Source organism: Talpa occidentalis, unplaced genomic scaffold, assembly GCF_014898055.3.
Source record: "Talpa occidentalis isolate TD23 unplaced genomic scaffold, MPIMG_talOcc4v2.1 talOcc4.2, whole genome shotgun sequence".
Taxonomy (NCBI): Eukaryota; Metazoa; Chordata; class Mammalia; order Eulipotyphla; family Talpidae; genus Talpa; species Talpa occidentalis.
The window spans coordinates 54,200,802-54,225,830 of NW_023602073.1; the positions used below are offsets into that span (position 1 = coordinate 54,200,802).

At 40.7% G+C, this 25,029-nt stretch overlaps 2 protein-coding genes across 4 annotated transcripts in view; one reads left to right on the forward strand and one right to left on the reverse strand.

Annotated features, from left to right (window-relative positions):
• Nucleotides 1-6,125, reverse strand: part of LOC119252299 (butyrophilin-like protein 1) — a 27,260-nt gene extending 21,135 nt beyond the window's left edge. Inside the window, exons 1-3 of one of the 2 annotated variants that reach the window (XM_054698707.1) lie at nt 5,783-6,125; nt 1,848-2,003; nt 1,142-1,280 (exon numbers count right to left, since the gene is read on the reverse strand). In XM_054698707.1, the coding sequence (XP_054554682.1) occupies nt 1,142-1,220 (79 nt within the window). In that variant the 5' untranslated portion in view covers nt 1,221-1,280; nt 1,848-2,003; nt 5,783-6,125. The remainder of the gene's footprint in view (nt 1-1,141; nt 1,281-1,847; nt 2,004-5,782) is intronic. The other variant, XM_037519475.2, reaches the window with a different exon arrangement.
• Nucleotides 6,068-17,501, forward strand: LOC119253277 (butyrophilin subfamily 1 member A1-like). Of its 2 annotated transcripts, none has more exons than XM_037520860.2 (10): nt 6,068-6,369; nt 6,843-6,949; nt 7,799-8,146; nt 12,002-12,283; nt 12,400-12,567; nt 12,932-12,952; nt 13,047-13,073; nt 13,874-13,900; nt 14,106-14,132; nt 16,233-17,501. In XM_037520860.2, the coding sequence occupies exons 2-10, from the start codon at nt 6,886-6,888 to the stop codon at nt 16,877-16,879; spliced, it is 1,611 nt and encodes a 536-aa protein (XP_037376757.1). In that variant the 5' UTR covers nt 6,068-6,369; nt 6,843-6,885; the 3' UTR covers nt 16,880-17,501. The 2 variants fall into 2 exon arrangements, with proteins under 2 accessions (XP_037376757.1, XP_054554681.1); XM_054698706.1 differs by lacking the exon at nt 6,068-6,369 and adding an exon at nt 6,691-6,701.
• Nucleotides 17,502-25,029: the final 7,528 nt, after the last annotated feature.

Consider the following 25,029-nt stretch of genomic DNA (forward strand, 5'->3'; position numbering starts at 1 on the left):
GTCAACATGTATGGAAATTAAATGTTTCGATATTAAAATTGTGTAACTGGCTTCAAATTAAAGACATGGTAACAAAACATGTCACTGTTGTGAGCTCATAGAGTTTCTCTATAAACCAAAGTCTGAAAACTTCATCCTGAAAGGTCCTCTTTTTCATGAAGGAAGGACTCATGTCCCAGAAAGAATATGTTATTTGCCCAACATCATCACCAGAGATAGTTCAGGGATATATGTCTACATTCTTTTTACTGAATTAAGTTTTCTCGGCATTGTGAACACCACAAATAATATTTTAACAGTTTAAACCACCCATACTCAATAAATTCAAAGAAATACTGCAGCAATGACTTTTATATTGTCTTCTCAAAGGAGAAAGGGATATTGATAAGAAGGGGGTCTGACACCTCAAACTTCTTGCCCTCAACAATCAGTTTCTCCAGAATATGAAACCTTTTTGGGATGTGGTAGAGTTGCTTGATGGCTGATCAACTGTATTTTTTAAAGATTTATTTATTCATGCGTACAAGAACTGGAGTACAGGTCAGATGTGCGGGAGGGTGAGAGGATTCACCAGAGACAGAGCAGGTAACAGAACAGGAAGATTGACAGAAATACACTGCTGAGAGGAGCAGTGGGCGAGACAGGAGCGGTCTGCTGCGCCATGTGGGTATCTCCCTGGCCAGCCGGAATCTTTTTTTTTTTTTTTAGATTTTTTTTTTTTTATTTATACAAGCACTGGGGTATAGGCCAGAGCCACAGCAGGGTGAGAGAATTCACCAAAGACAGAGTGGGGAGCAGAACAGGCAGAAGGACTGAAATACACTGCTGAGGGGAGCCACGGGTCAGGCAGCAGAGGTCTGCCATGCCATATGGGAATCTCCCTGGCTGGCTGGGTATCGAACCAGTGCTGCAGAGGCTATGGAGAGCTTCACAGCACTGCGCTCAACCCACAGTGCCACCAGGGAGGCCCACCATCAGGAATCTAACTGATGCTGCAGAGGCTGAGATAGCTTCACAGCTCTGTGCTCAATCGCCTGCGCCACCAGGGGAGGCCCTCAACTGTGTTTTTTATATGAGAAGATCTATTGAAAACAGGGCAAAATTAATAATAAAAAATAATAACATGAGGGAGAACACTCACCTGCTGAGCTCCAGGTACACACCTGGAAAAGAAGGAGGACGAGAAAACCAGCTGGAGAGATACCAGGAAAAGCCGCCATCTTCAAAGCAGAAAGTGAAACTCCGAACGCAGAAAATGTTCACTCTGACAAGGAGCTACTCTGTAGGAGAAGGCAGTGAGAAAGAAAGCCAGCAAAGTGAAGAGGCTCAGAAAAAAAATCCCCTGTTCAAAGACTTACTTTCATACACAGTTTTTTGAACATTTTCTCTCACAGCCTTTAAGACAAACGAACATCACCAATTCCCACTCACTCCCCGTGGGTTTTCCTTCCCTCTTCTTTCTGAAAACCAACTACTAGACCTCAGCAAGTGTAGAAAACTGCAAACCATTCTCCTGTGTCCATGGGCTCTATATTATCTAAATATTTGCCTTCTCATTGGGGCTCTCATGAAACTGAAAGCACTGAGTTCAATGCTGAGAAATGAACACACATACAAAATTAGTCCACTCCTCAGTCTATTTTCCCCTTTCTTGCATTAATTCATTCATTTATTCATTTATGCAGTTATTTATCAAGTTATCTTGTTAGACCACAACTCTTGTGGCTTAACGACCAAAAGGGAAGGTAGTTTGCCCACCAGGAGACCCAGAGCTCACATCCTTCTTTTGTTCAGAACCCACTTGTCCCACAGACACATGCAGATGAGCACACATTTCATTCTCTTACCACCCAGTCTGAGCCAGGAGAGGGGATTTTCTGGAAACTCCTGGTCTCTTTGGTACACGTATAAGTTCCTGCTGGAGATCAACCTCCAGTTGATCTTGTGGTCAGCATCCAAGAGGTGCTTGGCTCAGGGTCTGGGAGCAGCAGGTTTATCCATCCCTGGATGGCAAAATGTTCATAAGAAGGGGGGCAAACAGGGCTGCCGAGAGGCACTGGCACTGAATGAGCCCCCAAGAACAGGTCTAACTAGGAAGCCAGCCTCCAGCTCTTCTAGTTATTTTGAAAGTGAAATTAATGAAGACCAATCAAAGAACTTTGAACTGGGCTGAGCTACAGAGTGATAGAAACGCCCAAATTGTCTTTACATAAAATGCTTAGAGTAGCTCTCTCCTGCCACCTACCAAAGGCTGAAATCACATTATTCAGAAAGGGAATCATCTTTCCATATAATATTATATCTGATGGTCATCTTAATGTTCAACTCACAAAGTTAACTGATTTAGAAATAAAACCAAGAAAATTCTTCCTCCTACCACAGCACTTAGGGCTCACAAAAGTAGGAGGGATATAATAACACAACTACACAGTGACAGACACAAAGTGTGCTCAAAAGACATTTTCTTTCCATTTCAAATTATTCCCATTTATATTTCTTCATGCCACACAAGGTGAAACAAACAAAAATCTCAGTTTCCAGAGTCCAGAAAATGTGTTTTTTACAAAAGGAATCAGATTCCATCATACATCTTTTCATTCAACATTCATTGCTAGAAAACAATTGAATGTGATCTTTACATTCCTGAATGAAAATTAGGATTATTTTTTTTAAGATTTATTTTATTTATACAAGAACTGGGGTACAGGCCAGATACATGGGAGGGTGAGAGGATTCACCAGAGACAGAGCAGGGAACAGAATAGCCAGTTGATGAAATACACTGCTGAGGGGAGCAGCGGGTGCGGCAGGAGAGGTCTGCTGCACCAGGTGGGACCCTTGTGGGCGGGGATCCAACCAGCACTGCAGAGGCTGCAGACAGCTTCACAGCACTGCACTCAACTGCCTGCACCACCAGGGAGGCCTGAAAATTAGAACTATTTCAGCAACAAAACTAACATTTAAGTGTAAGGGCAAATAAAAGTTCTGGAAGTTTTATCATGCATCTCTTAAATGAACAGTGAAGGTTACAGGTTTTGAATGAGGAGCTTGGAGAAGGGAAAAGGTGAAGATACTTCTGGGAGACATCTCATGTTCTGTGCACTCCTGCCCACATGGTCACTGTTGTTTGAGTTAAGATGGTAGATTTAGCAGATGTTGTCTATTGAAATCAACCACCTGGGAACAGAGGAGTCACCTCCTGACTTGATCTATTCTCTTTTTCTGGTAGCCTCTTCCAATAGAACAGTTGTCTCTAGAGAAACTGAGTTTCCTGGGGTGGTGACAGATATTTGGGGGTTATTTATTTAGACAGACTTAGAAAAGTTTTAACACTTCAACATAATGGAGAAGGCATTCAGTACGTATCACATTGGCTTACGCTGAGAATCCATCTTAATTAACTGAAGTGGATTTATATTTTCCAAAATGTAGAGAAAAAGGGCCTCCCTGAAGGAGCAGGGGTTAAAGTCTCAGCATTATCTAACATCACCAGCCACCATGACATGAGTTCGATCCCCAGCCAGAGAGCTGACCCACATGGTACAGCAGACCTCTCCTGTCTGGCCTGCTACTTCCCTCAGCAATGTGTTTCAGTCAAACCACCTGTTCTGCTCCCCACTCTGTCTCTGGTGTATCATCTTACATCTCCCCCTCCCCGGGACTGCACCCCACTTCTTGTATGCTTAAATAAATAAAAATAAATCTTAAAAAAATTAGAGAAAGTGTTGAATCTCACCAGTCATAACTTAAAATATTTGAACTAGCATAGCTGTTATGTATATTAAAAATCCCCCTAACTTCACTTATATGTTCTGTAATGGTTTTGTTAATTTGTGATTGTGAGTATAAATTGATTTTTGAGTTCCCAACTGATTTTACATTTTTAATTCTGCTGTATTTTTATTAGCAACATGCAATTCATGAAAGTTACATAATTTTAATGAATGTCTCCATTTGAAAAGTAGAACTTGTTGTTTTAAATGATTCTCCCTGAAAATTATAATTGATATTAAAATAGCTATCATTTTGTTAGACTGTGTCTGGTTTGTATTTGTCTGTTTCTTGTTTTGTTATTTTGTTACCTCTCTTATAAACCATATAGTGATGTTCCATCTTAGATCCAGAACTTCAAAAATGTAAATCAGAGCTTTTTTTATTCTTTCAGACTTTAATTCAGAATGCCTACCTATAATTCTAAATAGGAAAAATAATTATTACAGAATTTACAGGACTTGAAGGATTCTCAAAACAAAAATGAATTATATAGACAGAGGACAACAATCTCATTCTCATTTCTTTTTATTGTTTACAGCACAGAAAGAAAATGAGAGGTTTCAGGGAATCATCCTGGAAATTTTATACAGTTTTACTTTCATCCTGGTCAAGATGGATATCATGGCAGTGTACTAAATTTCTATATCTGGAAGGAGAGTCAGATAGTATGAATGACCCAAGAAATGAGGGACTAACTGGCAGATAGAAATTTATCAACAAAAAGGTAGCTATATTGAAGTGAATTGAGCAAGATGTTAAAATAAGATTTATTAACACACAAAAAAGTTATATATTACTAACACTCTTCTAAGCACTTTATCTATGCAGTCCTGATGGAAAACTTAGGGTAGGTGAAAGGATTGATGCAGCAAAGAGAAGGAGAACCAGGCCAAGTTTCTGACAGCCAGGAACTTTACTGAGCCCCTAGGCCAGGTCACGACCCTCACCAAGGTCAGCAAAGTTGCGCCTGCGGTGAGGGAGGGATGTCCTTTTATAGGCAGGAAGTCGGGTATGGGAACCACAGTTGTTTTTCTGAAAGCTCTTTTTTTGGCGGTTTTTGTTGATTGCTATCAGGTCCTGTTTGAGGGGGTGGAGGTCTGTGGTTCCAGAAACTGAAGCAAGGGTAGAATTTCTCTGTGCAGTTTCAAGGCCCCTCTTGTGACTGCAGCCTGGGGGCCCAGCATGTCCCTGCACCGACCTTACATTAGGTACTTTATCAAAGTCATTGCCTGATGAGGAAACTGAGGCACAAAGAGGTGGGGTATGAAATCATACTCTCAAAAAACAGGCTCATCAGAATTTTGACTCATTAACCTGGTACTGTACCTCTCAGAAATAGTGAACTCATTCCTTTTTGATCCTCTCTATACCTTGTATGTTTGTATTACTTAGTATTATTTTCCAGGCCAGGTCAAGGTTTTCTGTCTGTAGGGTAAATGATATTCAGGCTTTCCGCCAGCAGCCAGTAGGATTACCCCACTTTAAGAGGCACCTGTGTTTGTTACATTGTTATAAGTGTATTGTCTACTTCTGTGGGCCATGGCTGCAGATATTGAGATATTGAGGAGAGAAGCAGAGGCAGAGAGAACAGGAGAGAAGGGGAAAAAGAAAGCCAGAGTGAAGACATGCCCAGGGCTTGGAGGCCTACTGGCCTCCTGGCCCCACAGCAACCCTGCTTGCCATGTACCTGGTTGCTGCACTACATGTGAAAGTTCAATAAAAGCCTGAGAAAGCCACCAAGGGCTCCAGGATTCTCCTTTACCCTAATCTGCTTGAATCATCCATATCCTGCTCTGTGGCCATTCTGCAGCTGTTACAGAACAACCCCGAAATGAAATGGGTTTCCTGACTGTGGGCCCTCACCCGCAAGCTTAAAGGGGACTTATTAAAGCTAAACTGCACACACACACAAAATGTTGATAGAAGGCTTATTTTACAAGGGAAGGGGAATGGGGAAATGAATAGCTCAGGGGAAAAAAGAGGGAGATAAGTTTGTAAATGTGTCTTACCTGTTTCGCTGACCTGGAATCCCAATGACCCGCCAAGCTGGTGAAAAACCGAGCATGCGTGTGGCCAAGAAGAGCGACCCCTGGCCGTAAGGCTGGTTAAATACTCAGAGAGTATAGTTGCTTAACTCCGCCCTCAGGTCCTCGCAATCTTCTCTCTGGTGATGATGGGATTTGTAGTTCCCAGTGTCTTCATGGAGTGCGGGTGGAGTCCACAAGTCCTGTATGGACTTTGCTCAGGACATCCTTTCCCCTTAACACCACTACACTCTCCTTACTTCACTTTCAGTTTTCAGTATGTCAGGGTGGCCAAGGAGAAATACACTGCTGAGAACACCCTGTGCAGGCCTGGTATTTCTTCCAGTTGTTTGAAACCCTTTGAAAGACCACTCAAGGTTTTCTCCAAGGCCCCAACTTTTCTGACTCCTCAAATTCCCTTGGCCTGTTAGAGCAGCTCTCCCAGGGAGACCTGTGGGAGAGCCCAGAGCTGGTAACCAGAAGGAATGGCAGAGAGGATTTGTTCCCGGTGCCCGCAGCAGTGGTGAAAAATTCGAGGATGCTGTCATCTCTGTAAGAAGAGCTTAAAATATGTGAGTGTTGCATTTTGGGTGATGGGCAAGAGGGAGAGGAGTGGGGAGATCTGGGCGGAGATCCTCAGGGCTGAGAAAGGACAAGTCACGTTATAACTGCACCTTTATCATGAAAGAATGTGTAGAGAGAAAATCTGTTGAGCCCAGAAGTAACGTGTGTGGCCATCTCTCTCAGTGATTGCTGTTGTCCCCTCTCTGTCTCTGTCCATTGGACAAAATGATCATGAATAAGAGTTTAAAGAGATTGTAGCTGGCTTCATCACCACAGAACATGGCTGCTGAGATGAATTGAGGACTGTTTTCTTGGAAAAGTGAAACTAAAGGTCTTTTCTGTGAGTGTTAAAGGCTTCCCTGAGTCCTCTGAGAATGACCCCACTGTTGTTCGAAAGCTTCGAGAGGCCATTTCTTAGAAGAACTGTAAGCCAACCTAATTTGAGCTTTACCCTTTTGCTCTCCTTTTGCCTTTACTCCAGCTATTTTCAGGACGTCCCTCTGTTCTTAACCCTGAGGAAGATAATGGGTTCTCTGCTGAGAGAGCTCTTCTCACTCCTGCTTCTCCAGGTGTCCATGTGGAGTTCAGGTGAGAATATTTTTATGTGGTCTATACCTGCATTCTCCTTATTCTCTCTGATCAGAAGGATCAAGTCCCACTGTTGCTTCTCATACATGCCTGGCTTAATTCTAAATCCTTTATTTTGATATAATGATTTATTTGTCCACATATGAAAGCAAGTAAGTATTATGTGATGATTTTTATTTTTTTAAATGAGGTCTTTTTTAAAATTTATTTATTTATTTACAAAAGCACTGGGTGGTAACGTCAGAAGCGCGGGAGGGTGAGAGAATTCACCAGAGACAGAGCGAGAAACAGAACAGGCAGACTGATGAAATACATTGCTGAGGGGAGCAGCGGGCAGCAGGAGAGGTCTGCATGCCATGTGGGACCCTTGCCAGCGGCCGGGGATCCAACCGGCGCTGCAGAGGCTGCGGGCAGCTTCGCAGCCCAGTGCTCAACCGCTGTGCCACCAGGGGAGGCCCTGTGATGATTTTTAAAGAAAAGGACCAGGACAGATTACTTCACTCATGTTTTCTAATTCACTCAGTTCTCTGCTTCATGTGGAATGCATTTTCCGATAGTCAAGAACTTGAAAACTCTAATTTCATGATTTCCCAGCACTCTTCCCTGCTCCTTCATAGAACGCACCACCATTACAATTAAAAAATCATTTGTTTAATATGAGATTGTCTTGGGGGTTGGATAGAAATCCTCTGTCTTGCTCACTACCATCTTCAGCTTGGAGGAGGGCTACCAGCAATTGCTGTGTGCATGAGGGAGTGTCCTGGGGCTCCACTGGGCCAGAAATGCCTTGTTCTAAAGGACTCAGGCAAGTCTTCCTCATACTCATTCCACTTCTGCCATCTTAAACAGATTCATTCTCAGTGATCGGCCCCACGGAGCCCATCGTGGCCATGCTGGGCAGTGACACGGTGCTGCCCTGTCGCGTGAACCCGCCCATGAGCTTGGAGAACATGGAGCTGCGGTGGTTCCGCGCGCAGTTCTCGGATGCCGTGTTGGTGTACCGGAATAGAGCGGAGCAACTGGGAGAACAGCTGGTCGATTATAAAGGCAGGACAGAGATGGTGAAAGACTACATCACTGAGGGAAGGGTAGCTGTGAGAATCCACAGCCTGCGAGTCTCTGATAACGGCATATACAAGTGTTTTTTCAAAAAAGACACCGATTTTGAAGAAGCCATTCTGGAGCTGAGGGTGATAGGTGAGTAAAATATGAGAATGCAGATCCGTCTAGGGGAAATGTCAGTCTCCTGCATTTAATGCGGAGGGAGGAGAGGGATTAGGAGAGAAACAAACGGGTAGGTAGCTTGGAGCTGGACAACATCCTGGGCACTGGATTTGACCCCAAATCCTCCATCTACTTGCTCTTTTCTGACCTGCACTCATTTAAAATTAAACTACTTCCATAAATAGCTATCATAAAAGTAGACACTTGTTTTCCTCATGTCTGTCCTCACATCTGCCTTCAACATGGCCCCTTCCCTCAGAGAACAGAAGCCATGTTGGCTGCTGTGATGGCTTCCAGCTCCCTGCGATGTGAGTGACGGAGGCCGAGTGCAGGGGTGCAGGGAGTGACGGGGAGGGTTGTGACAGGGTGGACTGGTATTATGGAGAGGGGAGGGAGGAAGTTTTCTTTCGAGGATAAGGTCATAAAATAATCAATATTCAGTGAAGAAGTGAAGCAGAAATAGAGAAAAACCGTTCACGCTGTGGTGTTTTTGAGGTCGGAATAAAAAGGCCCTAAAGGCAGGGGCTGCTGTGAGAGGCTGGAATGGAGTGAGGATTGATCCACAGAATTGACCTCTGTGAGTTTTATCATCACTGGGTCTGCTGCATGTTTGATCACAGTAAATTATAACTTCTTACGTCAAACCTGAACAATTCTGAAAAGTATGAAATATAGATTGGTACCCCTCCAATATTTCTTGTTCTCTGCTGAAGTAACTACTAATATCAGATTGTTCTATGTGTTTTTAATTATCACCCTTTTTTCATATATTATATATAAAAATACAGAAACTATAAAATATAATAAAATACATATTATAGAACGTTAATGTTATATAACAAATATTAGCTCTATAGAACCTCTTAATCTCTATTGATAAAGTAATCTTCAAAAAAGTTTATGTTTACTTATTTAAAAACAAAATTAAATATGTCTTTGAACCCTCAGACAATCAGAGGGTGTTCTTACTGGTCTTCCTGTGCCCATCTTTCCCTTGTGCAACAGCTGTGCAAGGGGCCTTGTAGTCTGGTAAAGCCTGTGGCATCAGGATTCAGCAAAAATCTCATCCAGATGTAAACCTTTACTAATTAGATAAAGACATTTGCCATCCAAAATCTTAACTAGAATCTAAGAAATCAGTTTTCCCCCTTCCAGTCATGATTTCAAGGAAAATAAATATTTCTTTACACTTTTCATGACTTTGAATATATTTTTTTTAATTTGTTGACATTTTATCAGCTAGAAAAATCTCATCACAAATTTGTATTATCCTTAAACCAAATATATATAGATTGGATATTTTTTCATGTGCTTCTTACCTATTTGCATGCTTTTTTTCTTTTAATTTCCTGCTTACGTCCATTACTGAATTGGGTTTTTCTGGGAGAGATATTTGTTAATATTTTATTGATTTATAGTTAGTTGCTCTTTTATGCATAAATGCTGAAAACATTTTTACTAGTGTGTATTTCTCACATAATTCTGTGTATCTTTCATTTATAGAAGTGTCAAAGTAGTATGTAGTCAACATTTTCCCTGATATTCCTGAGAAGTTTTAGGGAAACATGTTTTATGCCTTTATAGTTTTACAGGGCTTGTAAATGTATCCTTCTATACCAACAATATTTCACCTGCCCTTTTTTTGTAATACCTCATCTGTAAAATATATTTAATGTACCAATCAGACAGACTTTAAATGTGCTGTTTAGTAAATTTTCATATAGTGAATACCCCTGAGAAACCAGTACCCAAACCAGGAAAAAGAGCCTAATTAGAACCCAGGAATTACTTTTTCCCCTTCCAGAAATAATGTCATCAAAGAAATTCACTGTTTTGATTTCTAAGCTCATAGATTAGTTTTGCCTGTCTTTAAATTTCACATATACAGACTTTTATGTCTGGCCTTTTTTGTTCACCATTATGTTTGTGAGATCATTCTATCTCGTTAATTGTACATAGCTGTAATTCATTTCTGTGTCTTTTTATGTTTTGCTTTTTGCAGTTAGATCTTTATAGAAATGTGGGGTTTCGTTACAAAGTTTCATTAACTGTTCAAAATATTTTTCTTTAATGTGTATTCATTTATTTCTATACTATTAGAAAATAACATAGATAATCTGCACAAACTTACAGGTGTATTGCTTCCCATAAACTTCTCAGAGTTGCCAGGGAAAATTCTAAATTCTCTTTGTGGTTATAGCAATTTATCTTCCATTTCTTTGATAATATAATACCTTTTACTTTTATAAGGCTTTGTAGTATCTGCCAAGGCAAACAAGCTGGCGCTTTTTGTTTGTTTGGTTTGGTTTTTACTGCAGTGCTTTTCTTCTTTATATATTTTAGGCCTACCTTAAATTAATATGTCTAATTTGACTCTATCTGAGAAGGTACCTAAAGACTCACTTAATGCATATTTTGTAACTTTAATACAAAGAATCCAAATCCATTAGCTCTTTCCATTAGGAAAGATGACAAACTCTTATACCATGTTGCTTTGATACCATATTAGTATTTTCCTGAAAAGTGTTCAGATTTTCACAGTGCCAGAAATAACCTCATGCCTTTTCATTAACTTATATGTATAAAGATAAGCAGTCAGTTAATTTTATATCCACACTTATCTTCCATTCAGTTAACCTTTGCCTTGTGCAGCCACTCCTGTGCTCATGAAAGCAATCCCTTCTTTCTTCTCTCCCTCAACATGAGTATAGTCTTATCTACTCATTTGAACTTGGAACTTACTTTTTATGTAAATCCAGGAGGTGCAAGGTCTAACTGGTCTATTAGTTCTTGTTTTCTAGGCTTTAATCTGCTCCATTTTGCTCAGAATGAGTTTCACTCACTTCTATTCATTCCTTTCCATGAAAAGAGTCAGCAGCTCCCTCTGGCAATTCTGAGAAGATGTATTATCTTACAGACTGTTTTCTGTTTTCCAGAAGTGTTTGCCCCCAGGGCTTGGTTGTAAAAATTATTGTTTTACAATTTTTAGCCAAAAAAAAAGGGTAATATGCATGAGATTCCTATATATTACAGACATCTGAGGAATTGGAGTAAGACAGAGACATACATAAGAGAATCCATACTTTGGGATATGATGCTGTAAAAAGACAATATATAATCTTAAAAGTCGGGAGAGCCATTATCTTTGAAAGGACAATGGAGTCCTCCTGCAACCTAGTCGTGTGGTGTTATGGGTGCTGGTGATATGAGTCCACAGGTAGCCCCAGTCTGCAAAGAGTTGAAGAAAAGAAGAGATGTGGAGGGGATAGTATGGGATGAGACAAGAACAGTAAAAAGCAATTTTATTCCCTCACAGACTCACTTCATCTTGCTACCTTTATCTTTCAGATATTTCTCTACTCAGAGAAAGAGAAAATTTGAAAAAAAAAAAAAAAACAGCGCTTGTTTAAGGACAACTTAAGCATAGAAATACACTCTTTCTGGAGACTCCAATAAAATAGGATAGACAGATAAATACATATAAATATAGAATTGAAATAAATATACTGATTTCCTTCTGGAAAAAAAATCAACAATTGGCAAATTTTATTCTTCTCCTTTCCTAATATCTATGACCAACTGCAGATATGCCTGGGTAGAGGAGATATAACAGGCATCTGTTTCAGTCCTAGTATCAATATCAAGTCTCATGTGATTTTGAACCACAGATATCCATTTACCTTATAAAAGTAAAAAATAAACCTTTGCCTTCCCACCCAGAAATATGGTGCTTCATCCATCTCCCCACACTGGTGTTTTTTGTAACATTAGGAACTTGTGGAGAAAAACTCTCCAAGTCTCACTCAGATGAATGATTTTCCTCTCCAGGTCTGGGTTCTGGTCCTTTTATTTCCATGGTGGGTCCAGAAGACACAGGAATAAGACTGAAGTGCACAGGCAAGGGATGGTTTCCCCAGCCTGACATACTATGCAAAGATGCAAAGGGAGTGAAGATATCACCTCTATCTGAGGTCGAGACCCAGGACGATGACGGATTGTATCAGATGGAAGTATCCCTTATTGTCAGAGACAGCTCAAACAGAGACGTGTCCTGTTCCATGAAGAACCCCTTCTTTGGACAAGAGCAGGAGGAAACCATTTCCATCCCAGGTCAGTGTTCCTCATTTGGAGGACAGGACAGGAGTGAGAAGGGAAAATTGAAATCTGGGATGGAGTAGGCTTGCTTTGTATATGTTTTTGATTGGGTTTTGGGGGTTCTGTGTCAGAGCCCTTCTTCCCTAGGACCTCCCCTTGGAAGATAGCATTTGTGTTGACTTTTATCATACTTGGGATTTTCGTGGGCACTGCTGTGTTCTTGGCTTGGAAAGGACAACAGAAAAACAAGAAATTACAGGAAGTCAAGGAGGAAAAAGAGAAAGAATGTAAAGATAAAGGTAAAATTGCAATTAACACTTGGTGGGATCTATGAGTTTCTGGGATTCTTAACATGACTGTGCAAACAGATGGCTCTGTTAGAACAAGGTATGTGTAGTGCTAAGTTACAACTCTGAGATTTCCAGCAAGACATGGAACCCAGGAACTCTTTGAGAAAAATCACAATGGAGTTCACTAGAGAGAGAAAACTCATTGATTTAAATTTGGAGTTAGGAAAAAAATGTTCATAGTAATTTTCAACTAAGGTAGATTTCTTGATCATATTGTATGCAAGTAGCATTCGGGTTCTGTACTTAGTAACATCAACTAGAAAGCAAGCCTTGGACTTTGTGAAATCTGTTTTTCTATTTGCTTTCCTTTTAGAGAATTTCCAGAAGGAGCTTGGTAAGTTTTACATTTTCTTTATCCCAAAAAGGGAAATAGAATCCTTATTCCCTGCTGTGTTCTTCACATCTCACTGGATGTTATTACTTTTCAGAGAGAAGGAAAGAATTATATAAACATGGTGAGTTAAATTGATGTTATGACTGAGTTAGCATCTCATCTGTCTTCTCGCTGGTCACCTCTAATTTACCTTGCTGGTGAAAGGGGATCCCCCACCCTGAATGCAATAAGATGGTCAGATGCATGATCTGAACACTGGACAAATGAGATTGACAGCATTTTAATTATCACATATATTCACATCCTATAGTAGGAGGATGCACATGCCATAAAGACACATGGGGTCACACAATGAACCAGTCAGGGCTGCAGGAGGCAGACTTAGTAGTAACAAAAAATAAGGTACCTCCATTTTCTGTGGAAATAAGTGGTTGCTTGTTTAAATAATTTGCAAGCTGATAAGGAGTTGAAAGCCATTAGGTCAAAGATCAGGCTGGGGGAAGGTTCAGTTGGCTTGGCCAATAGGGGATAAGCTTATTAGGGAACTTTTTCTGCTGGGTGGGGGGTATATTTGTAAGGATAGAGAACACACATTTATGTGTTTGGCTCCTTGTGAGGCTAAAAGATGTCAAAGCAACACATCAAATTTTAGGATTAACACTCACAACTGAAGCTTAGCTTCTTTCTCTCAAAATAACTGTATCATCACACATTATCACAGATATGTTAGTAGAATGAGGAAAATATGAGAAATAGAAGAGTTGTAAAAGAAAGCAATTATCCTATAACTAACATTGAGGTGATAAATCCAGAACTTACAACATTATCATAAACCATCAGATTCCTTATTGTTGTAGCATATTCATACTCTGAAGTGAAGGTCCTATGATGGGAAAATCTAATTCCTTTGTTTTATTTCAGACTGGAAAAAATCAAAGTTATATGCTGGTGAGTAACGACATGGTCTTGGGACTTCAGGTACTCCAGGACCTCATGAATAATTTCTGGGGAATTTTTTCAGAGATGTGTCATCTTCTAGAGATTAAATTTGAAGTTGGGAGTCCAAAAATATACAGGGGACAAGCATCCCTCTAGGTCAGGGAACACATTCTTGGCATATTTCCCCATCTGGATTTTTTTTTTTTCTTTTTAGACTGGAGAAAGGAGCAGTTCATACCAGGTGAGTGGCCTTATTATTTTGTCCCACATAATCTCTTCTACACAAATGAGAAACCTTTGCATTTGTATAAATTCCCAATAATACTATTGGTTATTCATTTCAAGCTTGCTTCCACTTCTGTCTTAATCTTATCCTGAAATGTTAACAAATTTGTTACAGTTGTGAATATCATGTGTTCATTCATTAAACATAAGATTATACTACTACTTATTTGGTGTCAAATAAATTAAGCAGATATGATCTCTGACCTCACAGAAACACATATATAAGTTGTAACTGATGTTATGATGGAATAAGATATTTCATTAGAAAAAATGGTGGATTAAAAAAAAAATAGTCCCAGGGCCTCCCTGGTGGTGCAAGGGGTTGAACCTGCACTGTGAAGCTGTTGCAGCCTCTGCAGCATGACTTTGATCCCCAGTGGGGAGCTACCCACATGGCACAGCAGACCTTTCCTGAGTTGACTGCTGCTCCCCTAGACATTGTACTTTGGTCTATCTGCCTGTTCTGTTCTCTGCTCTGTCTCTGGTGGATCCTCTTACCTCTCATACCTGTGGCCTGTACCCCACTTCTTGTAATCATGAATGGATAGATCTTTAAAAAAAAAAATAGTCCCACCAAAAATTGATATTTAATCTGAGACTTAAATGATACAGTAGATGTATTCATGTAAATAACATTGAAAGAATAGTTCAATCAGAAGGAAGTCTGTTGTGTAACCAGCCTGAAATAGAGAAGAGTTTGTTGTATCTCAGTGTGGGAGGAAAATGGCCCCTGGCCATCTTAGAGTCTTTCTAGAATCATGAGTTGATTATCAATTTCTATGATACTTTACTCTGAACTATCCCTGTCTCCATAAACATTTTTACTTAATTTACTCCTCTCAAATTTAAAACATATCCTTATATCTTAAATAGAAATTCTTTTTGAATTTTTAAATTAATTTATTTCTTTTAAAAATCCTTGTTTATTTTTTCACAATATAGCATTTCTCCCCTCATGTGCAGTAACCACTGTTTTCCCATCACTGTGCCTACAGTTCTCCACATACTAATTCTTATGAGAAAAACATTAATTACCGAAGATGTTTAGTTTCACAAGCAAATAATCGCTACTAGTACTAGTATTATTGCTGTATTACTACTAGTATTGATGTTACTGTAAATATTGGAAGAGGGCCTCCCCTGGTGGCGCAAGTGGTTGAGCACCTCTCTGTGAAGCTGTCCGCAGCCTCTGCAGCTCCAGTTTGATCCTGGCTAGCCGGCGAGGGTCCTGCATGGCGAAGCAGACCTCTCCTGTCTCGCCTGCTGCTCCCCTCAGCAGTGTATTTCATCAATCTGCCTATTCTGTTCCCCACTCTGTTTCTAGTGAATCCTCTCACCCTCCTGTGCATCTGACCTGTACCCCGGTTCTTATATAAATAAATAAATCTTTTAAAAAAATAAATATTGGTAGATAAAATTTACCAAGTGTTCATCATGAACAAGACATAGTACTAAATCCTGTACAAGTTATCTCATTTATTTCCCCCAGTAGTCCTATGTTGAATTATCACATTTATGCACATCATGATGAAGAAAAGTGAAATGTCACTTTAGAAGCTAAGTAATTTCACTAAGATCACAGCTAGTAAGGGCATAGTAATTATTATCAAAATTAGATCTTTATGACTAAAGGCCTTAGAATTTCAAACATTAGAAATATGAGTGTGTGAGAAGTGGATTATTAGTTATTACATAATCCCACATAAAAAATGATGACAAAAATGTGTATATGAAAGTTCATACACCATTATTGGGAATATGACAAAGCTGAATTATTAAGGACAAGCATTAAATAACAGACATTTGAAGGAGGATGGCAGGACCCCATCCTGAAAAGCCTGACCCTGAGTACATTCAGATGAGACTGGCCTCTTTGTTAGATGGTCTCAGCCCATAAGGACCTGACCAACCCTTAATTGATGTGGGAAGGAATGTAAATTGTTTTACCAAGTCTCCCATTGGCTACCTCCATTCTGCTTTACCAGTATTTTCATCTTTCTTAAGGCCAACCAGTCCCCTTGTGGAATGACCTTAATTTCTTTTTCTTCACCTGCAGTGGATGTTACTCTGGATCAAAAAACAGCTCATCACAACCTCCATGTATCTGAGGATAGAAAACAAGTCTCAATACAGAGTCAAGATGAATCTGAAGATATCTTCAGTGTTCTGGGCCAGAATTGTTTTAGCCAAGGAAGACATTACTGGGAAGTAGAAGTAAATTTGGAGGATGAAGTTGGACCTGGAGCTAGATGGGCTCTGGGGGTTTGCTCCGATACAGTGAAGAGAGAAGGGTGGTTTGTAGAAAGTCCAGAGAAGAATTTCTGGGTGGTGAGCTACAAGGACGGAGAATTCAGGATTCCCATCTTAAAGGAACAACAAGGAGGGAAAAGTCAGGATTCTCATTGTCTGTCACCGAGGTGTCTCCCCAAGAAGATAGGAGTTTTCTTAGACTGGGAGGAAGGGGATGTGTCTTTTTATAACATGGTTGATGGGTCCCACATCTATTCTTTTAGTAGAATAAAATTTTGTGGGACCCTCTGTCCTTATTTTAGCCTTCAGGGTTCTGGCACGTCTGTGACCATCTGCTCAGAAAAGCATCCTGATTCTTCTCCAAAGACCCCTGAAACTCACTTGACAAACTGTGATACGGATGTCCTGCAAGAAGCTAATTCTTTATTACCTTCTCAGGAAGTGAAGTGTTAACATCTCTGCTCCTCTGCTTGTGTTGATTATAGGAATATTCTCTAAGAAAGCTGACCTGGTGGAGAACGGGTCAAGTTTACTAGTTAAGATTTCAGACCCTTTCAAAGGAGAGGCAGAGAGAGGAAGGGACAACTGGAAAACATCTGGGGAATTTCCTTTAGTGTTACTTTTGGGGAGAAACAGTATCTTTTTGAGCAGCAACAATTTGTCACAAGAATATGAAGGGCTATGTGGTGGAGGTTGGGTGCTTGGGTGGTGTGAGTGTCATGGTAATGAAGGGAGACCTATACTTTCAAAATAGGAACAATTAAATCAACACTAGCTCAATTTTAAAAAGGAAAACTGCAAACAGATGCATGGCACCTTTTCCATTCTGGTGTTCAGTATGTGTTGAAGTAAATATGTGTGTGCTGAAGTATTCTTTTAATTGTATGTGCCGAAGTATTCTTTTAACTGTGGTAACATTAGGATTTCTCCCTTGAAGTATCGCCACAATAGTGCACCCACCACCAGATCATCCCTATTCCACCACCATCATCCCATCATCCACCCTGTTTCCTTCCTCTTTGTCCTATTCCTTACCCCCTCCCACTGAAATAAATATTTTTAAGCTATAATAAAAGGGAAAAAAATCTCTTCTTTTTTTTTTAATCAAATATGAAAGAGGTGTGGTGTTTGAAGGGGAGGGTCACAGTTGTGTGAATTCTTAACACATTACAATTGTTAACTAGACACAGAATCTGTTCCAGTATTTTGAGAGTTAATAACTCAGCTTGTCAATTATTTTTTTAAGATTTTTATTTATTTATTTGTTTGTTTGTTTGTTTGTTTGTTTATTTATTTATACAAGAACCGGGGTACAGGCCAGATGCGTGGGAGGGTAAGAGCATTCACCAGAGACAGAGTGGGAAACAGAACAGGCAGACTGACAAAATACACTGCTGAGAGGAGCAGCGGGCGAGACAGGTGAGGTCTGCTTCACCATGTGGACCCTCGCTGCTGGCAAGGATCAAACTGGCCAGACAGCCTCACAGCACAGCACTCAACTGCCTTCACCACCAGGGGAGGCCCCTCAGCTTGTCAATTCTTTAAGCTCTAGTGCCCACAAATTTCTAAATTTGTACTTTGCCGCTGGGTAACTATAAACCACTGATAAATAACTATAAACAGGAGACCACATCTTCTGGGAAGGAAGAGCCCTTTTGTTAAATAATTCTCCCTGGTGAGCAAGTTCAGACTTGTGTCCTGTGTGAGTATGTGAATAAAAAAGGAATTGCTGTTGTGATTTATAATTCAGAGGGAAAAAAAAAGTCAAATGCATAAGAGAACATGTCACAGTTAACACTGGCATTTTTTTTCCTTTCTGAACATATTCTTCCCACTGTTGAGGGTTTTCTTTGCCTTTGATATGACTAAGCTTCTCCGACTCTACCAAGTTTATGTTATCAGAATATAAAATGAACTTATTCTACTAAGTCTGCTCTTACTGATTATAAAATAGATCCATTTAGGTATTTATACATTATTGACAGATCTTTAAACCACAAGCCTTGTTATCAACCTCTGTTGCAAGAGGTATCTCCTTAGTGAAATTTTTCTGGCTGGAGGCTTCGCCAGTGGCTCAACGGTTGAGCGCCACACTGCGAAGCTCTCCGCAGCCTCTGCAACACCGATTCGATTCCCTGCTGGTCAGGGAGAACCCCACATTGGCGCACCAGACCTCTCCTGCCTCACCCACTGCTCCCCTCTGCAGTGTCTTCAGTCTGTCTGCCTGTTCTGCTCCCCACGCTGTCTCTGGCCCGTTTGCCTGTTCTGCTCCCCACTCTGTCTCTGGTGAATTCTCTCACACTCCCGTGCTTCTGACCCGTACCCCAGTTCTTGTATAAAATAAATAAATAAATAAATCTTATTAAAAAAAAGAAAAAAAAAGAAATTTCTCTGGTAAATGCAGTCAGTATTTTAATCCACAAAGAATAAATACAAAGTCCAGAATATTAATTGACAGTAAAAGGAGGGTTTCTACAGTAAGCAAGAAATAATAAAGACAAGAGAGGTAAATGAATGATGGGAAAATAGGATTAACTATCATAAAATAGATGTGAGGAGAGATTTTTGGACATGAGAAACTATACATGGAGCTAACAACAAAACTTAAACAAGGGAGATTAGAACTAGGAGAGATAATTACAAGAATAATGAGATCACAATTAATATGTTACTTTTGTTATATACTCAGGATATTCAGTGTGAGGTTTCCAAATGAGAGTTTATGCTTCTTACAGACACTAAATTCATATAATGTTCTACTATAAGATTTATTCTACCTATCACCTTTCTACTCATTTTAATTTTTTGTGTGTTTTTGTTGTTGTTGTTGTTCGTTTATTGTTCTTCTTAGCTTAGAGAGCATAGGCTGGTTGGGGAGCATGTAGGAAGACAGTGAAAGAAAATGTGATGACTAGAATTCATCCAGAATCAGAGTTGTGGAAATGTCAGAAATAATGCCCATCATATCCACACATCTAGCTGCGGGTAAATCAACAAGCAGTGAAGAGTCTCCAAGTAAGCCATGGTTTTGGCAAAAGAGTGACATTAAATTCACCACCTGACTTCATCAATTAATTCTTTATTACTGGACTACCATTTCAAGTAGTGTTTATGAAGTTATGATAAGACATTTAAAATACAGAGACTTCACTAGAATGAAGAAATATTTCAGGCCAGGAATTATGTCTTTTTCCACATTTTAACTCTAGTGTTTTGGCATAGTGCATTCTACAAAGAGGTACTTAATAAATACCCTATTTATGAATCTACTCATGCATTCCGCAAATGTTTATTCATCAACTAATGTATGTCACCTTATAGATTGTGAAGATACACAAAAAGGTAAAATATCATCACCCTACTCAAACTTAGAACCTACTGTCAAATGAGGAAAAATGTCCTGGGGGAGAGATAAGAAATTTAGTCTCTGGGCCTCCCCAGTGGTGCAGCGGTTGAGCGCTGGGTTGCGCAGCCTCTATGGCACCAGTTCAATCCCCGGCTGCCAGGCGAGGGTCCCACATGGTGCGCAGACCTCTCCTGCCGCCCGCTGCTCCCCTCAACAATGTGCTTCATCCGTCTGCCTGTTCTGCTCTGGCTCTGGTAAATTCTGTGGCCCTCCCATGCTTCTGACTGTGCCCAGTGCTTGTATTAATAAATAAATAAATCTTAAAAAAAAAAGAAATTAATCTCTCTGGTTTCCCCCAGTCCTCGCCTTGAAATTGAGGTCCATCCAATCCTTACTTTGACTTTGACTTTACCTGCCACAGTCAGCTCTCTGAACTTCAAGAGCGAGGACACTGGACACTGGAGGGCCAATCCAATTGTTCATTCATTAGCCACAGTTTCACTAAGTGGGGCATTTACTCAAGTCATGATTCATTCTCCTTCTCTGTGGTTTTTCTCAGCGGAATTGGAACTAGGAAAGTAAATTAATCCCTCTTTGGGGAACCTAATCAAGATATGTTCCTTGAGAGTGAAAGGAATTCACTAACAAAAATACACATAGATTTATATACAGGACCTGTACAAGCACAAAAGATTAACAAGCAAAGAGATGATTAGGAAGACAGACTCAAAAAAAAAAAAAAAAAAGTCTTCGGTTAGGCAGAGCAACATGGCTGCGAGGAGACGCTGCGAGTAAGATCTTCCATTAAAAAAAAGTTAATAGGGAGGAAAAATGGCAGGTCCCAGTGAGAACTGGGACACGGAAGATAAACGGACGACTCCAGCAAACTACCCGAAGAAGAAAGTTGCCATAAAAGAGGACTAGAAGGGAGGAAAGCGCAGAACCCTGCCACCCTCCCCCACCCACAGAGTCGGCACTCTCCGACCAACAGAAAGGAGGAAAAAAAATAAACCAAAACGACCAACAAGAACAAACTACGCATCAAGCGGGACTGTGAGTGGAAAGGAACTATTTCAGCCACCACACCCCGTGAACGGGAGCTGTGGAGAGCCTGCAGGATTCGCCGCAGAGGGGAGCTAATGGCTCTGGGCGCCATTGGAGAACAACAGAGACCCCTGGAGATCTGCACACAGCCCTGGGCCGGCCGGTAAGCTTGCGCGGAAAAGTTGCGCACTGGGAAAGCAAAGGCGGATCGCGGCTGCCCAAGTCCCCACGCCTGCGACCTAGGATTGCGGGGAGGTGCACGGGGGCCCTCACTGAGGTGAAAGTCCTTCACTGAGTAATCAGGAACCAGGCGCCCGGGCACGGGAGCAGGGTGCAAAAGACGCCATTATTGCGGCCACTGAACTGGTCTACAGCCCATGTCCTGGACTTGAGGGCTTTGGAACTGAGACTCGGGGCATGAAATCCGGGGTGTGGGTCCTCCACGTCAGTGGGGCACAAGGCAGACACAGCACCCCAAAGCCATTGAGGTTTTCCCTACCACTCCCACTATGTTCCCTGTCCCACGGGGTGAAAAAACAGCTCCCCAAGAACAATAGGAGAGATCTCTGGCGCCACCTAGCTTGAAACAGGCAGAAGGCTCCTGGAGGAGCCCGTGGCCAGCTGGAAGTTAGCCCACCCCAGGCCCCTTCAGACCAGCAGTCTGAGCCCACAGGGGAGCGGGCACCCACGGCCGGGCAGACCGGGCGTGCAGAAGAGTGTGCCTGAGACCGGATGCGCAAGGAATGCGTCCCGCATCACCATTTTAGAACAGGGACATTTCTTCAGTAAAGACTGCCTGCAGAAGGCTCCCTTAGGAGCCAGAGGTGAGCGGGGAAGCTCGCCCATGCCAGGCCCCTTCTGGCCTGCAGTCCAAACCCAGAGGGGGAGCAGGAACCCACCGCCAGAGCAGACCAAGCGCACAGGGGAGTGTGTCCCCACATCGGCATTTTAGAAAAGGGACCTTTCTTCAGTAAAGACTGCTTGAAAACGACGGATGGCTCCTGGAGCAGCCAGAGGGGAGCGGAGAAGTTCACCCAAGATGCTGGCCAGTCCCAGCAACACAGTGTCCCAATGCATACGACAAATTAGAAAACAGACAGTAGGGAGTAGAAGAACCACACGCAACCTAACAAATCCTCAGGAAAAAAGCACACCACAAAAAGAAAACCACCCTCCAGATTGCAACGACAGTAACTTGGAAGAACTTCTGAGCCTTCCAGAAAGAGAATTTAAAATTGCCATGATTAAAAAAATGACAGAACTCATAAAGGAAAACATGATCAGAAGAAGGAAATTGAGTCCCTAAAGAGGGAAAACAATAGTCAGAAGAATGAAATTGAGTCCCTAAAGAAGGAAGTAAAAGAAATGCAGGAGATCAAAGATTTAGTGGAGACACTAAAGAACTCTGGGGAAAGCAATGAAAGCAGAATAGATGAAATGGAAGAACGAATAAGTACTCTTGAAGATGCAGAAATAAAAAGAACCAAAACAGAAAAGGAAAGAGAAGTATGAAGGAAAAAGAACTAAGAAAGACTTCGGGAACTATCTGACTCCATGAGGAAAGGAAATATAAGAGTTATAGGAATACCAGAAGGAGAGGAGAGAGATGTAGGAACAGAGAAAATATTCAAAGAGATAATTGAAGAGAACTTCCCAAATATGAAGAAGGAGCTGAAAATTTATATTCAAGAAGCAAGAAGAACACCAAACTTCCACGATGAAAGGAAAAATACAGCAAGACACATAATAGTAAAGCTCCCAAGAATCCAGGACAAAGAAAAAATAATAAAGCTGACAAGAAGAAAGAAACAGATAAAATTCAAAGGAAAACCAATCAGGCTGACATCAGACTTCTCTGAAGAAACACTACGGGCAAGGAGAGAGTGGAGGGACATAGTCAACAGACTCCAAGAAAACAGATGCCAACCAAGAATACTCTATCCCGCAAAGCTCTCCTTCCTCTATGAAGAAAGAATAAGGACCTTCCCAGACAAACAGAAACTCTGGAATTTCATTACGACTAAACCCCCGCTCCAAAAAATAATACAAGGAATCCTAAAGCCAGAACCTCAGAGGGACGAATAACCACGAAAGAAGGCCAAAAAAAAAAAAAAGTTATTAAAAGAATAAATAATTAAAATCAAAGGAAAGACAAACACAATGGCAAATACAGATGCTAACATATCAATATTAATTCTAAATATAAATGGACTAAACTCTTCAACAAAAAGACACAGAGTTGCAGCCTGGATTAAGAAACAAAACCCAGGGACTCCCAGGTGGCGCAGTGGTTGAGCGCTGGATTGCGAAGCTGCCCGCGGTCTCTGCGGCGCCGGTTCGATCCCCGGCTGCTCCCCTGCCACCAGAGGAGGGTCCCACATGGCGCGCAGACCTCTCCTGCCACCCGCTGCTCCCCTCAGCAGTGTACTTCGGTCCTTCTTCCTACTCTGCTACCTGCTCTGGCTCTGGTGAATTCTCTCACCCTCCCGCGCTTCTGACTGTACCCAGTGCTTGTATAAATAAATAAATAAATAAATAAATCTTAAAAAAAAAAAAGAAACAAAACCCAACCTTTTGTTGTCTCCAGGAAACATATTTAGCTACAAAAGAAAAATATAGACTCAAAGATAAAGGATGGAAAACAATCCTACAAGCAAATGGACCAAAAAGAAAGCAGGAACAGCTATACTTATATCAGATAAAACAGATTTCAAACTCAAAAAAATAGAAAGAGACCCCAATGGTCACTACATTATGATCAAGGGGACAATACCTCAAGAAGAAATAACACTCATTAACATGTACTGACCAAATGAAGGAGCACCAAAATACATCAGACAACTGTTGTCATCTCTGAAAACAGACATCGAGAAAACACATACATAGTGGGAGACTTCAACACACCACTATCAACAATGGATAGATCAACAAGACAAAAAATAAGTAAAAAAACTAAAGCTCTAGAGCATTTGGGCTTAACAGACATCTATAGAACACTAAACCCCAAAAAGACGGAGTACACATTTTTCTCAAGCACACATGGATCATTCTCCAGGATTGATCACATACTGGGACCCAAGACAAACATCAACAGATACACCAAGATTGAAATCATACCAACCATCTTTTTTGACCATGAAGGCATCAAACTAGAAATAAACCATAAAAGAAGGCAAGGAACTTTCCTACCTCATGGAGATTAAAAACCACACTACTGGAAGACCACTGGACTAATGAGGAGATCAAAGAAAAATTAAAAAATTCTTTGAATTGAATGACAAGGAGGACACCAATATCCTAAATGTGTGGGATGCAGCAAAAGCAGTAATAAGAGGAAAATATATAGCAATAGAAGCTCACATCAAGAAACAAGAAAGAACTCAAAGAAACAACCTAATCTCAAAGCTCAAATATCTAGAAAAAGAACAACAAAAAACCCCAAAACCAGTAAAAGAAAAGAAATAATAAAAACCAAAGCAGAAATAAATGAATTTGAAATTAAAAAAACAATCCAAAAGATCAATGAAACCAAGAGCTGGTTCTTTGAAAAAATCAATAAAATAGACAAACCCCTAGCCAGGCTCACAAAGGAAAAAAGGGATAAAGCACAAATAAACAGGATCATAAATGAAAGAGGAGAAATCACAACGGACACAGCAGAAATCAAAAGAATAATCAGTAACTACTATGAACAGTTATATGGAAACAAGTTCAACAATCTAGAGGAGATGGACAAATTCCTACAACTCTACAATCACCCAAAGTTAGATAAAGAAGAAATAGAACACCTAAACAGACCAATTACAAGCAGCAAAATTGAAATGGTAATCAAAAACCTTCCCAAAACAAAAGCCCAGGACCCGATGGATTTACAAATGAATTCTACCAAACATTGAGAGACGAATTACTGCCTATCCTTCACAAACTCTTCCAAAAATTGAGAAGGAAGGGACAATACCAAACACATTCTATGAAGCCAACATTACACTAATACCAAAACCGAACAAGGACAACACAAAAAAAGGAAAACTGCAGGCCAATCTCCCTAATGAACACTGATGCAAAAATCCTCAATAAAATTTTAGCTATTAGAATCCAACAATCTAACCATAAGATAATTCACCACAACCAAGTAGGATTCATGCCAGGGAAACAAGGATGGTTCAACATCCGAAAATCAATCAACGTTATCCAACACATCAACAAAAAGAAA

What these genes read in the sequence shown, in the direction of transcription:
- LOC119253277 (XM_037520860.2), top strand. Translation starts at nt 6,886, where the DNA reads ATGGGTTCTCTGCTGAGAGAGCTCTTCTCACTCCTGCTTCTCCAGGTG. An exon ending in GAAAGAATGTAAAGATAAAG is followed by an intron (nt 12,568 to 12,931) that starts GTAAAATTGCAA and finishes CTTTCCTTTTAG; the next exon opens with AGAATTTCCAGAAGGAGCTT. An exon ending in AAAATCAAAGTTATATGCTG is followed by an intron (nt 13,901 to 14,105) that starts GTGAGTAACGAC and finishes TTTTCTTTTTAG; the next exon opens with ACTGGAGAAAGGAGCAGTTC.